The 16,771-nt window shown below is 47.8% G+C and overlaps 1 protein-coding gene across 2 annotated transcripts in view; it reads left to right on the forward strand.

Moving 5' to 3' along the window:
* The window catches only part of cdkl5 (cyclin dependent kinase like 5), a 273,738-nt gene that overhangs the window by 187,931 nt on the left and 69,036 nt on the right, over window positions 1–16,771 (forward strand). For both annotated transcript variants that reach the window (XM_072514173.1, XM_072514174.1), the window contains exons 10-12: window positions 3,785–3,865; window positions 4,696–4,844; window positions 14,532–15,573. In XM_072514173.1, the coding sequence (XP_072370274.1) occupies window positions 3,785–3,865; window positions 4,696–4,844; window positions 14,532–15,573 (1,272 nt within the window). The remainder of the gene's footprint in view (window positions 1–3,784; window positions 3,866–4,695; window positions 4,845–14,531; window positions 15,574–16,771) is intronic.

Consider the following 16,771-nt stretch of genomic DNA (forward strand, 5'->3'; position numbering starts at 1 on the left):
ACTTCTTCACAGAGAATTAATCGTCAGCAGAAGGGGGGTGGTGGAGGGGGGTAGGTTAGTGTAGAGTAGAGGGTTAAGTAATGGTGGGACCTGTGGGGGAGGGAGGCGGTATTTGGACTATGTTTATATTTTTATGTACATTGTTTATATGTTACAATGCAAAAAAAAAACTCAATAAAATGTTTATTAAAAATAAAGTTGACGCTAATTACAGGAATGAGCAACAAATGCTGGTCTAGCCAGTAAAGCCCACATCCCCGAAATGAATTTTTAAAACGTGTACTTTCACAAGGCATTTATTTGATCAAGTGCCACGTAATAGACATATTAACAAAATTGAAGCTCATGCGATTAAAAGACCGTGGCAGTATGGAAACGAAGTTGGGTATGAGGCCGTAAGTAGAGAGTAGTGGACACATGGCAGATGGAATATAGTGCAGAATAGTGTGATGGGATACATTTTGGAAAGAAGAATGTGGAAAATCAGTATATGTATACATTGAAGATGGCAGAATAAGTTGCCGTGACTGTTAAAAAGCCCACAGGTTCCTGGGTTTAATAAGCACGAACGAAGAGGACAAAAACAAGGAAGTTGCATTAAACCTTTATAAATTACTGATTATCCCAGAGCTTGACTATTATGATCAATTCAAAGAATCACACTTTCGGAACAATGCCAAGATTTTGGAGAAGGTCCAGAGACAATTTAATGGAATGGTATCATAGATGAGGGACTTACATTATGTGGAGAGGCGCGTAAAATTGTGATTGTTCTTCTGAGACCAAAAAAAGATAAAGATGCGAAATTTGCTGATAACACAAAATAGACAAGGTAGTAAGATGTGAATGAGCTAAGGCCAGGCAAATGGAATACAATGTGGGAAATTGTGCAATTTGGCAGGAACAAATAAAAAACATATTATTTAGATGGTGAGAGATTGCAAAGCTCTGCTCTGCAGAGGGATCTGGGTGTCTTAGTGCATGAATCAGAAAAGGCGAGTATGCAGGTACAAGTAATTAGGAAAGCTAATAGAATTATATCATTTATTCATAGAATCATAGAGTTTACAGTGCAGAAGGAAGCTATTCAGCCCATTGAGTCCGCAACGGCCCTTGAATTGGACTTTCTGAATTCTCCCTCAGTGTACCCGAACAGGCGCCGGAATGTGGCGACTAACAGATTTTCACAGTAACTTCATTGCAGTGTTATGTAAGCCTACTTATGACAATAATAGAGATTATTATCATTATTATTGGAAAGAGCACCCTATTTAAACCCACGCCTTCACCTGCAAAGGGAATTGAATTCAAAAGTAGGGAGGTTGTGCTTCAGTTATGCGGGGCATTGGGGAGACCACAGGCAGGATTCTCCTTTCGTGGGACTAAGTTCCCACGCCGGGGGGGAAACCGGCGTCAACAGCCCCCAAAAGTGCGGAATTCTCCGCACTTTTGGGGGCTAGGTGGACGGTGGAGGAGTTGACGCCACGCCAGTCGGCGGCGAAGGGACTGTTTGAGTCCGCGCATGCGCTAAAGGGCCGGCGTGATCCCGCGCATGCGCTGAACCGCCGGTGTGGTTCCACGCATGCGCAGACTGGCCGGCGTATTCTGGTGCATGCGCAGGGGGTTGTCTTCTCCGCGCCGGCCATGGCGGAGCCCTACAGCGACCTGCGCGGAAGGAAGGTGTGCCTCCATGGCACAGGCCCGCCCGCAGATCGGTGGGCCCCGATCTCGGGCCAGGCCACCGTGCCCCCCCCCCCCGCCCGGGGTCGAATCCCCCCTGAGGACCGCCCCCGCCCACTTACCTGCCAGACCCCGCCATGTGGGACCATGTCTAACCCACAGCGGTGGGACTGGCCAAAAACGGACGGCCGCTTGGCCCATCGGGACCCGGAGAATTGCCGGGGGGCCGCTGCCAACGGCCCCTGACCGGCATGGCGTGAACCCCACCGAAAAACCGGCGCCGAAGAATACGGCAGCCGGCGGCGGGGCGGGATTCGCTCCGCCCCCCCCCCCCCCCCCCCCCCCCCCCCCCGGGGATTCTACGACCCGACGGGGGGTCGGAGAATCCCGCTGTACACCTAGAGTACTGTGTACAGTATTGGTCTTATTTAAGGAAGGATGTAAATACATTGGAAGCAGTTCAAAGGAGGTTTATTAACCAATAGTTGGATTGGATGGGTTGGCTGATGAGGAAAAGCTGGGCTGGTTAGGATTGTATCTTTCGGAGTTTAGAAGACTAAAAGACAAGTAATTGAAACATAAGATCCTGAGGGGCATCAACAGGGTCGATGTGGAGAGGATGTTTCCTCTTGTGGGAGAATCTCGTATTGGGGCCACTGTTTAAAAATAAGGGATTACCCATTTAGGACAGAGATGAGGAGAATTTTTTAGTTTTGATTCTTTGGAATTCTCTTCCTCAAAAGGCTGTGTCAGCAGTCTTTGAATATTTTTAAGGGCGAGGTAGATAGATTCTTGATAAGCGAGAAGGTGAAACGTTATCGGGGTAGTTGGGAATGTGGAATTGAGGTTACAATCCGATCAGTCATGACCTATTGAAGGGCAGGTTGGCCTACTCCTCCCCATTGGTATGTTCGTATTAAGGGGAGCTTTAATAGAGGTGTTTGAAATTGAGATATTTTAATTGAGTAGGTAGGGAAAACAGTTTTCACTATCCAAAGTGATATGAGGGAAAACAAATTTACATAGCGAGTTGCTATGATCTGGAATGCACAATATGAAAGGCTAACATGGTACACAGTGGGTGGCACTGCTGCTTCACAGCTCCAGGGTCCCAGGTTCGATTCCCGGCTTGGGTCACTGTCTGTGCGGAGTCTGCATGTTCTCCCTGTGTCTGCGTGGGTTTCCTCCGGGTGCTCTGGTTTCCTCCCATAAGTCCCAAAAGACGTGCTGTTAGGTGAATTGGACGTTCTGAATTCTCCCTGTGCACCCGAACAGGCACCGGAATGTGGTGACTAGGGGCTTTTTACGGTATCTTCATTGCAGTGTTAATGTAAGCCTACTTGTGACAATAATAAAGATTATTATTAACATAAACAGATCCACGAGTAATTTTAAGGATGGATATGTACTTGAAAAGAAACAATTTGCAGGGCTATGGGGAAAGAGCTGGGAAGTTGAATTAAATGGGGTGGTAGCAGCCTCCATCTACTTCAGCCTCATTCTTCCCATCACTGGTGTCACTGTTAACTTGGGAGAATATTGCGTGATGGAAGGTGCTTGCAGCTGACATATTCAGTATATATTTTAATACCCTAATCAATATATGATGTATTGTTGGAACACTTCTATCTTTGTCAGAATATGTGCCTGATGTGGCCCTGATTATGTTTCATCGGAAATAAACAGTTGTGCAAGTTGTTTGTGAAAAGTGATTCTGAGCATGAACTGGCATTCAAAAGTTGGATCATGTAACCCAGCTTGAGCAGCATAATCATGTCTCCCAAAAAACAAAGCAGTTTGCCAGTTTCATTAGTATGAGTTTAAAATTTACTCTCTCCATAAATTCTGCATTAATGCGTGTTTAAAAAAAAATCTTCAAAAAAATGTTAACTGATCAATTGACAGCCCTATTAGCTGTAAGATAATATGCTTTCAATAGTTGTATAATCCATTTAAGGGCATTCTCTAGTTTTTAAACAAAAAAATTAAAATGTGTGAAGAAATTTAGGTTAAATTTAAAATATATATAGATATATGATATATATTTGATTGTGTTTTATGTATTCTTTTCATATACATGATTAGTTAATGCTTCTGCTTATAGTTCCCTGCAGTAAACCACCCTCAGACTCTGGAGAGAAGATACTTGGGTGTTATTAGTGGAGTTATGCTCGACCTGATGAAGGTATGAAACTTTGATGTAGCATTTGGTTAAATATTTTGCAGTGGACATGGTTTTCGCTAATCCTGTAGCAGAAATATTCTATGGAGTGTGAAGTTTATTTTCCATTTTCTTTCCATTAATGAATACTGAGTAAGATCATCTGTTCCTACGGTCTCTTCTAAGTGGCATGTATGTTTCAATTAAAATTAAACATGGATGGCACAGTGGTTAGTACTGTTGCCTCACAGTGCCAGGTTCCTGGGTTTGATTCTGATCTTGGATGACTGTCTGTGTGGAGTTTGCATGTTCTCCCCCGTCTGTGTGGGTCTTTGCCATGTGCTCTGGTTTTGTCCCACAGTCTAACGATGTGCATACATCCACAGGTTAGAATTTACACTGCAGAAGGAGGCCATTCGGCCCATTGGGTCTGCACCGGCCCTTGGAAAGAGCACCCCACTTAAGCCCACACTTACAACCTATCCCAGTAACCCCACCCCAACCTTTTTTGGACACTAAGGGCAATTTTGCATGGCCAATCCACCTAATCTGCACATCTTTGGACTTTGGGAGGAAACCAGAGCACCCGGAGGAAACCCACGCAGACACAGGAAGAAGGTGCAGACTCCGCACAGACAGTGACCCAAGCCGGGAATCGAACCTGGGACCCTGGAGCTGTGAAGCAACTATGCTACCGTGCTGGGGTTACGGGGAAAGTGCAGGGGGATCGATGCAGACTTGATGGGTCAAATGGCCTCCTGCATTGTAGGGATTCTATGAAATGCTACTAAAACAAGTTATCTCTGCCCAATGGATAAATTTGTGTTATCTATTTTGTTTTTTTCTCTTTGAAGAACTTGCTGAAACTGAATCCATCTGAAAGATACTTCACAGAACAGTGCTTGAACCATGCTGTATTCCAGACTCAGAGACTGTTGGATAGGTCTAGCGGCACTTCCCCAACACGATTAGCTAAAAGAAAACCTCACCACATAGAAAACAGGTAAAAATAAGATATGAGTATGGAAATTCTATTGTGCCTCTGTTTAGCTACACATTACCAATGCTTTATGGACCATGTCAAATGTGATCAGACCTCTCGTCAAAACTGGCCATTACTCTACAATTACTTTGGAGAGCAAAGATAATTTTTCTCCACTATCATCTTCTGAAATCCCTTTTCCCTGTCTACTCCACCCACACCTCCAACAAGTGTGAGGAGTTCGTGGATTTCTTTGTCACAGTATTGAGATCATCTGTTCAGCTAACTCTGCTATTTATTTCCCATTCCCTTTGCGAAAAAGACTCTCCCCTGCCTTGGCTTGAACCATGGCCTTATTTATGACCTTTCCTCCAAATGACATCTCCAACTTGTCCAGAAACCCCACCTCCTGCTCTTTGACCCATTCCCACTCAAAATGTTCACACCTTAACTTCACCCTTTGGCCAGCTGATGTTGTAGTTAAGGACAAAATAAATTGGAGAAGAAGTAGACCATACGGCCCCTTAAGCCTGCTCCCTCATTCAGTATGATCACAGCTAATTTTCTGCCACAATTCTATTTTTCCACCCACTCCCCATACCCCTGAATTCTCTGAGCAACCAAAATCTGTCTTTCTCTGCCTTAAATAAATTGGATTACAAGTATCAGCAACCCTTGGATAGAGAATTCCAACGGATTTCCAATCCCCTGCAGTGAAGAAATGTCCCCTCACCTCAGTCCTAAAAGTCCCTTATCTTGCAACTGCTTCTTCCCAGTCCTTGGGGAAATAGCCTCTGTTTCAACCCTTTCATAATTTTCTAAATTCCAATGAGATCACCTCTCATTCATCTCCGCTCCAGAGGGTATAGACCCAATTTATTCAATCTCATTTTTTGGGGGTGACACAGTAGCGCAGTGGTTAGCACTGCTGCCGCACAGTGTCAGGGACCCGGGTTCAATTCCCACCTTGGGTCACTGTGTGGATGTGTGGAGTTTGTATGTTCTCCCAGTATCTGCATGGGTTTCCTCCGGGTGCTCCAGTTCCCTCCCACAGTCCAAAGATGTGCAGGTTAGGTGTGTTGGCCATGATAAATTACCACTTTGTGAAAAGGTAGGTAGGATTTTTGGGTTACTGGGATAGGGTGGATTGTGGGCGTACATAGGATGTTCTTTCAGAGAGTATCATTGCAGACTCAATGGGCCGAATGGCGTCCTTCTGCACTGTAGTGATTCTATGATCATCCTAGCCAAACCCTCTCGTCCTAGTAACCCTTCGCTGTACTGCCTTCAATGCAAGTATATTCTTCCTTCGATATGGAGATCAAAGCTACACGGAATATTCCATGTGTAGTATCACGAGAACTGTGTGCAATTGTAGCAAAACTTGTATATTCTTGTATTCCAATCCCCTTGCAATAAAGGCAATCATGCCATTTACCTTCCTGATTTCTTGCTGTATTTGCATGCTAGCTTTGTGTTCTAAGGGATGGCATGGAGGCGCAGTGGTTAGCCCTGCTGCCTACAGCACTGAGGACCTGGGTTCGATCCCAGTCCCGGGTCACTGTCGGGGTGGAGTTTGCACATTCTCCCCGTGTCTGTGTGGGTTTCATCCCCACAACCCAAAGATGTATAGGGTAGGTGGATTGGCCACACTAATTGCTCCTTAATTGGAAAAAAATAATTGGGTACTCTAAATTTTTTTATTAAAGTTTGTAAACAAGTTTGAACATAACATTTATAAGTTGTATGCCTTTTAAAAGATATTCTGCTTTTCTAATCTTCCTACCAAAGTGAATATCCTCATACCCTCCCCTCATTGTATTCCATTTGCCACCTTGATGCCAACTCGTTTAATCTGTCTTTATCCTTTTGCAGCCTCTTATTGTCCACCTCACGGTTTACTTTTCCACCACCTTTATGTTACCAGCAACCTCAGATATATTACTCTTGGTTTCGTGATCTAAGTCATTAATATAGATGATAAATAGCTGAGGCCCCAGCACTGATCCTTGTGTTATTCCACTAGTTACAGCCTGCCAACCTGATAATATCCCATTTATCCTTAATCTTTGATTATTTGAATGTTGAATGTAATCTGAAAATCTGACCACACTCAAGCAGCTTGTGCTTGCAAAACACAAAACAAAATGTCTATTATTAGATGTGATTCCCGAAAGGACATCAATTTCTGAACAATTCTGAGTGAGCAAATAGCTATACCAACGACCAATTTGAGATAGTCACTCAAGCTGGTGACATGGTTCATTTATGCTTGCTAGAAGCGGCATACATTCATATGCAGAGGCCTGTTCTCTGGAAACAAAAGGAATTTTATTCCAGCCTGGCACCATTTTGAATCACCTGGGAGCCTATAATTCCCTGTTGCTGTCTCTGAGACAATGTCTCAACCAATCAGAGTCAACTTCCAAATTAGCACCCTTTTCTCCTGTAGTACAAATTGTTGTGATCGTTTGACATTTGGCAAACTTGCATTTAGCCAGATACATGCAAGCTGAAAAACTTTGGCAGCATATCTATCTTTTCAGCAATAATCTGGATTTAAAAATCCAACCTTACTGTGGTGAACAAGTATAAATAGTTATATTGCACCTGTTTGTTTCTGTGTTGCCACAAAATGCAGGACAGGTTTTAGCAGCACAAGGTTCACAAGCAACCAATACCCATCATTTGGTTCACCAGACACATAGTCACGTTTTTAAATTCCTGTATAGCAAATTGATTTCTTGTGCATTAAACTGAATAACGAACGTGGTAAAATTTATATTTAAATCCTATGTTGAAAGCCTTTAACTACTTTTTATGAAAATATTGTCCTCCTGTTTACATATCTGGTGCTGTTTAAGATTACTTGCATTAGTATTTAATAAAGTCATAGTGAACATCTTAAGCACAATACTGTGGATGCTGGAAATTGAATACAGAAAATGTAGAAACACTCGGGTCAGGCAGCATCTCTGGAGAGGGAAACAGAGTTAATGGCCCGGACTTTGCACCTAATGCAAAGAAGCAGCATTAGCCATTCCCACACACTTGTTGCAGGCTTTTTTTTTTTTTTTTAAATTTTATTAAGGTTTTCACAGAATATCAATAACAAAATGAAAAAGGAACTCAACAGGGTTAAATACAAAACACAGTTTAAAAAAAAAAAACCTCCATCCCCCCTCCCCCCTGTACATAAATAATAAATTAACACCCCGACTTAACACAAAGCAAACATAGCAAATATATACACCCCCTCAGATCCCCCAGTGTAAATAAACAAAAATAAAAGTAACCACCCCCCCCCAGAGTTGCTGCTGCCATTGACCAATGTCTACCGTTCTGCCAGGAAGTCTAAGAACGGTTGCCACCGCCTAAAGAACCCTTGTACCAACCCTCTCAAGGCGAATTTCACCCTCTCCAACTTAATAAACCCCGCCATATCGTTAATCCAGGAGTCCACGCTTGGGGGCCTCGCATCCTTCCACTGAAGAAGAATCCTCCGCAGGGCTACCAGGGACGCAAAGGCCAGAATACCGGTCTCTTTCGCCTCCTGCAATCCCGGCTCCTCTGCCACCCCACATATTGCGAGCCCCCAGCCCGGCTTGACCCTGGAACCTACCACCCTCGATACTGTCCTCGTTACACCCCTCCAAAATTCCTCCAGCGCTGGGCATGCCCAGAACATATGGGTGTGATTCGCTGGGCTCCCCAAGCACCTAACACACCTGTCCTCACCCCCAAAGAACCTGCTCATCCTTGTCCCGATCATGTGTGCCCTGTGCAGCACCTTAAACAGTGTGAGGCTGAGCCTCGCGCACGAAGAGGAAGAGTTCACCCTCCCTAGGACATCTGCCCACGTCCCTTCATCGATCTCCTCTCCCAACTCCTCCTCCCACTTACCTTTCACCTCCACCACCGAGGCCTCCTCCTCCTCCTGCATCACCTGGTAAGTTTCCGAGATCTTCCCCACTCCCACCCCCCCCACCCCCCCGAGAGCATGCTGTCTTGTACTGTGCGTGGCAGCAGCCGCGGGAATTCAACCACCTGCCGCCTGGCAAACACCCTTACCTGTAAGTACATGAAGGTGTTCCCCGGGAGGAGCCCATACTTCTCCTCCAGCTCACCCAGGCTCGCGAACCTCCCGTCCACAAACAGGTCTCCCAACCTTTGTATCCCTGCCCTGTGCCACCCCGAAAACCCTCCATCGGTTCTCCCTGGGACGAACCGGTAGTTCCCCCGTATTGGGGTCCACACCAAGGCCCCAACTTCCCCCCCCCCCCCCCCCCCCGTGCCACCTCCACTGCCCCCAGATTTTGAGGGCAGCCGCCACTACCGGGCTCGTGTTATACCTCCTTGGAGGGAGCGGCAGTGGTGCCGTTGCCAGCGCCCCCAGACTCGTACCCACACAAGACGCCATCTCCAGCCTCTTCCATGCAGCCCCCTCCCCTCCATCACCCACTTGCGCACCATCGTCGCATTGGCGGGTCAGTAGTACCCACAGAGGTTGGGCAGCGCCAGCCTCCCCCCTATCTCTACTCCGCTCCAGGAATACCCTTCTCACCCTCGGAGTCCCTCGCGCCCACACAAACCCCATTATGCTCCCTGTTGACCCGCCTAAAAAAGGCCTTCGGGATAAACACGGGGAGGCACTGGAACAGGAACAAAAACCTTGGGAGCACCGTCATTTTGACTGACTGCACCCTACCCGCCAAAGACAGCGGCAACGCGTCCCACCTCTTGAACTCCTCCTCCATTTGCTCCACCGGCCTTGTCAAATTCAGCCTATGCAGGGCCCCCCAACTCCTGGCCACCTGGACCCCCAAATACCTGAAGCTCCTCTCCGCCCTTTTTAGTGGGAGCTCGCCAATCCCCCTCTCCTGGTCCACTGGGTGAACCACGAACAGCTCGCTCTTCCCCATGTTGAGCTTGTACCCCGAGAACCCCCCGAATTCCCTGAGGATCCTCATTACCTCCAGCATTCCCCCCACCGGGTCCACCACATATAGCAGCAAGTCGTCCGCATAGAGCGACACCCTAAGCTCCTCCCCACCCCGCACCAACCCCCTCCAGTTCCTCGACTCCATCATTGCAATAGCCAGTGGTTCAATCGCCAGTGCGAAGAGCAGGGGGGACAGGGGACACCGCTGCCTCGTCCCTCAGTGCAGCCGAAAGTACTCAGACCTCCCTGTTCGTGGCCACACTCGCCATCGGGACTTCACACAACAGCCTAACCCACCTGACAAACCCCTCCCCAAACCCAAACCTCTTTAGCACCTCCCACAGGTACCCCCACTCTACCCTATCGAAGGCTTTCTCAGCGTCCATCGCCACCACTATCTCCGCCTCCCCCTCCCTCGCCGGCATCATGATAACGTTCAGAAGCCTCCGCACATTCGTGTTCAACTGCCTCCCCTTCACGAACCCCGTCTGGTCTTCGTGGATGACCTGCGGCACACAATCCTCAATCCTCGTGGCTAAGACCTTCGCCAGCACCTTGCCATCTACGTTTAGCAACAAAATCGGCCTGTAAGACCCACACTGCAGGGGATCCTAGTCCCGCTTCAGGATCAAGGAGATCAGTTCCCGGGACATCGTCGGGGGCAAAGCCCGCTTGCCTCATTGAAGGTCCTAACTAGCAAAGGGCCCAACAGGTCCATATATTTTTTATATAATTCGACCGGGAAACCGTCCGGCCCCGGTGCCTTCCCCGCCTGCATGCTCCCTATCCCTTTGGTCAGCTCCTCCAGCCCAATCGGGGCCCCCAATCCCGCCACCAGTCCCTCCTCCACCTTCGGCAACCTCAATTGGTCCAGGAGGCAGCCCATCCCTCCCTCCTCCAGTGGGGGGCTCGGACCAATACAATTCCTCATAAAAGTCCCTGAAGACCCCATTGATGCCCACCCCACTCCGCACCACACTCCCTCCCCTGACTTGACTCCCCCGATCTCCCTAGCTGCGTCCCGCTTCCGCAGCTGATGCGCCAGCATCCGGCTTGCCTTTTCCCCGTACTCATAATTTGCCCCCTGGGCCTTCCTCCACTGCACCTCCGCGTTCCTGGTGGTCACCAGGACGAATTCGGCCTGGAGGCTGTGCCTCTTCCTCAACAATCCTTCCTCAGGCACCTCCGCATACCTCCTGTCTACCCTCACCATCTCCCCCACCAGCCTCTCCCTTTCACTCTGCTCCTCCTCTCCTTGTGGGCCCTAATGGAGATCAGCTCTCCCCTAACCACCACCTTCAGCGCCTCCAATACCATCTCCACTCGGACCTCCTCGTTATCGTTGGTCTCCAGGTACCTCGCTGTGCTTCCTCGGACCCGCTCACTCACCTCCTCGTCCGCCAACAGCCCCACCTCCAAGCGCCACAGCGGGCGCTGGTCCCTCTCCTCCCCCAGTTCTAAGTCCACCCAATGCGGAGTGTGATCCAAAATGGCTATCGCCGAGTACTCGGTATCCTCTACTCTCGCTATCAGCGCCCTGCTCAAAATAAAAAAGTTGATCCGGGAATAAGCCTTATGGACATGTGAGAAGAATGAAAATTCCCTAGCCCCCGGCCTTGCAAATCTCCAAGGGTCCACCCCTCCCATCTGGTCCATAAACCCCCCCTCAGCGCCTTAGCCGCCGCTGGCTTCCTACCCGTCCTAGACCTGGAGCGATCCAGTGCCGGATCCAACACCGTGTTAAAGTCTCCCCCCATTATCAGGCCCCCCACTTCCAAATCTGGGATCCGACCCAACATGCGCCGCATAAAACCCGCATCGTCCTAGTTCGGGACATACACATTGACCAGTACCACCTTATCTCCCTGCAGCTTACCACTTACCATTATGTACCTACCGCCATTGTCTGCCACAATGCTCGATGCCTCGAACGACACTTTCTTTCCCACCAAGATCGCCACCCCTCGATTTTTTGACATCCAGCCCCGAATGAAACACCTGACCTGCGCACCCTTTCCTCAATCTTACCTGGTCTGCCACCTTCAGGTGTGTCTCCTGGAGCATGACCACATCCGCCTTCAGCCCCTTCAGGTGCGGGAACACCCGGGCCCGCTTAACCGGCCCATTCAGTCCCCTTACATTCCAGGTTATCAGCCGGATCAGTGAGCTACCTGCCCCCCTCCCCCGCCGACTAGCCATAACTCCTCCTCGGCCAGCCACGCGCCCGCACCCCACGCCCGGCCCGTTCCCCACGGCGGCAGACCCCCGTCTCGACCCCCCCTACTCGCTCCAGCTCCCCCTTGACCATAGCAGCAGCAACTCGATTCCCCCCCCCCCCCCCCCCCCCCCCGGATAGGACCCCTCCTAGCTGCTTTACTCCCCCCATTGCACTTCCGCAAGTCGGCTGACTCCTGCTGACCCCGGCCACTCCCGCCTCTCCTTCAACTCCTCCCATTGTGTGACACACCCTCCTCTTCCATTCCCCATCCGCAGGCTCTCCACCTCCCCCTTCCATCCCAAGCGTGCGAAACAACCCTCGCTTCCTCGCCCCGGTCCCGCCCCCTCCAGTCTTCAGCGCGGGAAAAAGCCCGCGCTTTCCACCTCCCCGGCCCTGCCACCTCTGACGCAGCTCCTTTTACAGGCCCAGTCCCCTCACCCCCGACTCGGGCCTCCCCCGCGGGGTCCCATCCCACTGCCGGCCATCCACCCCTGTTTCATTTGCTTACCCCCCTCCAAGAGCCCCCCGACCAACCCAACCAAAACAGTGCCCAACCCGCCCTAACCACCCTCACCGAACCAGAAAGAAAAAAACAAGAGCAAAGGACCCCCCCCCCCCTCAAAATGTAACATATCAACCGCAATCCCCAAACGCCCATCCCGACCCTCAATTTGTGTCCAACCTCTCGGCCCGAACAAAGGCCCACACCTCCTCCGGAGACTCAAAATAATGGTGCCGGTCCTTGTAGGTGACCCACAGTTGCGCCGACTGCAACATGCCAAACTTCACCCCCTTCCTGTGCAGCACCACCTTCGCGCGATTGTACCTGGCCCCCCTCTTCGCCACCTCCGCACTCCAGTCCTGGTATATTCGAACCTCCGCATTCTCCCACCTGCTGCTCCTCTCCTTCTTGGCCCACCTGAGCACGCACTCCCGATCAGCGAACCGATGAAACCGCACCAGCACCGCCCGCGGAGGCTCGTTAGCCTTGGGTCTCCTTGCCAGCACTCTATGTGCCCCTTCCAACTCCACGCACTCCCATCAGCAAGTTCAACATGGTGACCACATAGGCCCCCACGTCCAGCCCCTCCGGGAGGCCCAGAATCCGCAAGTTCTTCCGCCTCGACCGATTCTCCATCTCCTCGAACCGCTCCTGCCATTTCTTGTGGAGCGCCCTGTGCGCCTCCACCTTTACTGCCAGGCCTAAGATCTCGTCCTCGTTGTAGGAGATCTTTTGTCAGGCCTCGCGGATCGCCACCCCCTGGGCCGTCTGTGTCTCCAGCAGCTTATCGATAGAAGCCTTCATCGGCTCAAGCAGGTCCGCTTTAATCTCCCTGAAGCAGCGCTGGATAACCTCCTGTTGCTCCTGCGCCCACTGCATCCACGCTGCCTGGTCCCCGCCCGCCGCCATTTTGCTCTTCTTCCCTCGCACCTTCTTCGGGTCCTTCACCACTTTTTTAGTCACCCCGCTCCTGGTAAAAGTCATATACTGTCCGGGGACTATTGTACTCTCCTTCCCACAGCAGGAAACGTTGTAAAAGTGCCGTTGGGGCCCCTGAAAAAAGCCCAAAAGTCAGTTTTTTGCGGGAGCTGCCGAATGTGCGACTTAGCTCCGCATAGCCACAACCGGAAGTCCCACTTGTTGCAGGCTTTGCCCAACAACTTGCTGCCATGGGACTTCTGATCCAGCACAGTGCCTTCAACAAGGGATCTGTGATGTTTATGAGCAGGCTGGTTGAAGAGTCGACCCTGAGACAAAACCAGGAAGTATGGATCTGAATATTTAATTCATTGTAAAAACAAATGCAAATAAACTGGGGGGGTGGGGGGGTGCTGGATGGAAGAGGGAGAAATGAGACAAAAAATATTTGTTGTTTTTAATATTGTTTAAAATTTAGAGTACCCAATTCATTTTTTCCAATTAAGGGGCAATTTAGCGTGGCCAATCCACCTACCCTTCACCTCTTTGGGTTGTGGGGGTGAAGCCCACGCAAACATGGGGAGAACGTGCAAACTGCACACGGACAGTGACCCAGAGACGGGATTGAACCTGAGACCTCGGCACCGTGAGGCAACAGTGCTAACCACTGTGCCACCATGCTGCCCTGACAAAAAATATTTTAAATGATTTTCAAAGTTCTAGCAGCAATTAAATTCTGAAGGAATGAGACTCCACATATGTTAAATTACACTTTCAGTGCCAAAGAGGTTGTTTGGCAGTAATTAAGATGTAGCACACCATTAAAAATCATTTGCACCTGCCTGAACTTTTTTAGTTTGGTAAGTGAATATGTGCAGCAATTTCATGCCCTTCAATGGATTTCAAAGGTTAGTCTTTTGTCACGATACCTATGTAGCACAGGTTGTGGAGGAGCAGGGCCTTCCAGATTTCTGCATTTAACTATGTAAATTGTCCAGAAATTGAAAGCTGGAAGTTGTAGCTCTGCAATTTATGCAAAACGGTATAGATGATTAAGTACTGAGACTATGACTTACTGCAAAAACAAATTCTTCATAAATTAAAGTTATTGTTTTTGTTGTTTTGCAGAAATCATGGCAGCAAAAGTACATCTCTTTCAACTCGATCAGAAAGCCGAGATCAGCAGAATCTCAGTGTCAATTTTAAGCGAGGAGATGACAATATTCCGCATGATGGTTCTTGTAATGAAAGTTCAGCTCCACTGAGCCCAAACCTCATTCCCTTGCCAGACTACCAACAGACTAAACAGAGTCTCTCTGGTGGCAAGGATTTAATCAACAGTAATTTACCACTTCTTCCCAGCCCGCGACTAACCTCCAAGGAAGTACACTCTAAAACTAAAACTGATTTTCAGGCTGATCAAAAGGTTGCAGAAGGTCCAGGTGCTAAATACTTAAAGCCCAACACAAAGTCTCAGCAGAATCGACACTCATTTGTAGAAATGCCACAAAATAAAACTGGAACTCTGCCAAGCGAAAAGCCTAACCGTCACAGTTATATAGAACCAATACAAGGTTCTGTTTCTCAGCAGTCAAAGAATACACCAGTTTTGACACCATCCAAAACGTACAGGACATTGAGTGATTCAAGGTCAGTTGGAAACCTTAGTGACATGAAAGTGCATGGGGAGGATCAGACATCCAGATATTTCCCTTCAAGCTGCTTGGAACTCAATGCTTCAAACAATATTGTGCCAACTGGACCCAATGAAATCAGGCCAGTGCAAAATCCACCTGCTGCAGTCACCTCCTTAAATAAAGGCCTGGAAACTCGCAAACCAGCCACAAGACACTCAACAAATGAAGAAGAACTAAAAGTTCCTGCTAGCCTTGAAGGGGTTCATTCACATTCAATATCTGCTCCACATGAGTCTTTTCCTTATGACTTAAATTATCCCAGTCCTTATGCCTCCAAACCACGTTCGCAGAGACACTCTATGTATATCCCAAGGAAACAAGTATCGGAAATTAACTCTGGAGGTGTGGGACAGGGAATGCCTACTAGGACAAATAGCTTGCAGATGCTATCTCCACAAATGCAACATGCTCGGACGTCTCTAACGAGAGGTTCCGTGGGCTCCTCTCGTGAGGACTGTACAGATACCCCTGGGGTCAGTGTTAACTTTGCTAGGCAACTTTTGAATTGAATAGCAATTATTTTATCTTTTTTAATTGTAAATAGTTGCATTGGAATAGCAATTGTTTTTATCTGTTTTAAGTAGAAGAACTGAAAATAATTTGGAGTAGCACACATTTTTATTTGAATTCAGCATACTGAAGCAGTTGATAACAAAATACGTGTTGCCAAGTTTTATTGGTGACGTAAAGAGTTTTATTTTAAGTGCGAACTGAATTGATATCATTGCTGCTATTCTTGGACTTGCCTTGATCACCTGTTGTGAACAGTTGAAAGAATCGGTCCCCTCCAATTCATATTTACAAAATCTTTGCCTGATTTAATAGAATGATGGGATTTGCTCATGGAATAAATACGTTGTGAAAATATTTAAATTGCAAAATAATATAGTTACGGACAGCACAATATTTTTTAGACTGAAGGAGATTGCTTGATAGCAAGTCTCCCTTCATGACAGAATAAAAGCAAAGAAACTAATTCTTGGCACCATGGTGAACTGACACTTTCGGAGCTCCACTGTGCTATGAGTCAGGAAAATGCAGCTCTGATCTTTCACTTTGCTCAATCCCTAACCTGAGCTGAGATGTGCTGAATGGGGAAATCCTGAGAACATGTTAGGGAGACCGACTGCTGAAGAGCTAATTAAGAGTGGGTAGACTAACTTTGATTTGGTAACGTTTTGGCATTTGGTCACAGGAAGCAAGAACAGGGCGGTGGGACTCGACTTCTTGGCATCAAATCCAGACAGACTATCGAAGTGGGATGTTAATCCAACTAATCAATTAAGATAAAATAAATTAATTTTTTAGAGAGAATTTTATTCGTTAAACACATTTTCAAATAAAAAATTGTACATCTTAGAAATTGTGAAAACTGAGCAGTACAGTTTATTGTGGAACTTACATTTTAGGCCATTCCGGGTACTCCTGTTTTATATTAAATGAGCAATAGGAAGGTTAGTGGGGGGGTTAGTCTTAAATGATGATGGCCATTAATTCTTAAATTATATTTTTCTGATCATGAAATTATACTGCAGTTGTAATAAGAAAAGTCAAATTTATTTATATTGTTATAATAGCATGGTTTTGATTTATACTCAGTTCAGCATGCAAATAAACCAAAGAGTTGACCTACATTTCAATACATTTTTTTCACATTTTGAAATAAATCTC

Source organism: Scyliorhinus torazame, chromosome 8, assembly GCF_047496885.1.
Source record: "Scyliorhinus torazame isolate Kashiwa2021f chromosome 8, sScyTor2.1, whole genome shotgun sequence".
In the NCBI taxonomy this organism is placed as follows: Eukaryota; Metazoa; Chordata; class Chondrichthyes; order Carcharhiniformes; family Scyliorhinidae; genus Scyliorhinus; species Scyliorhinus torazame.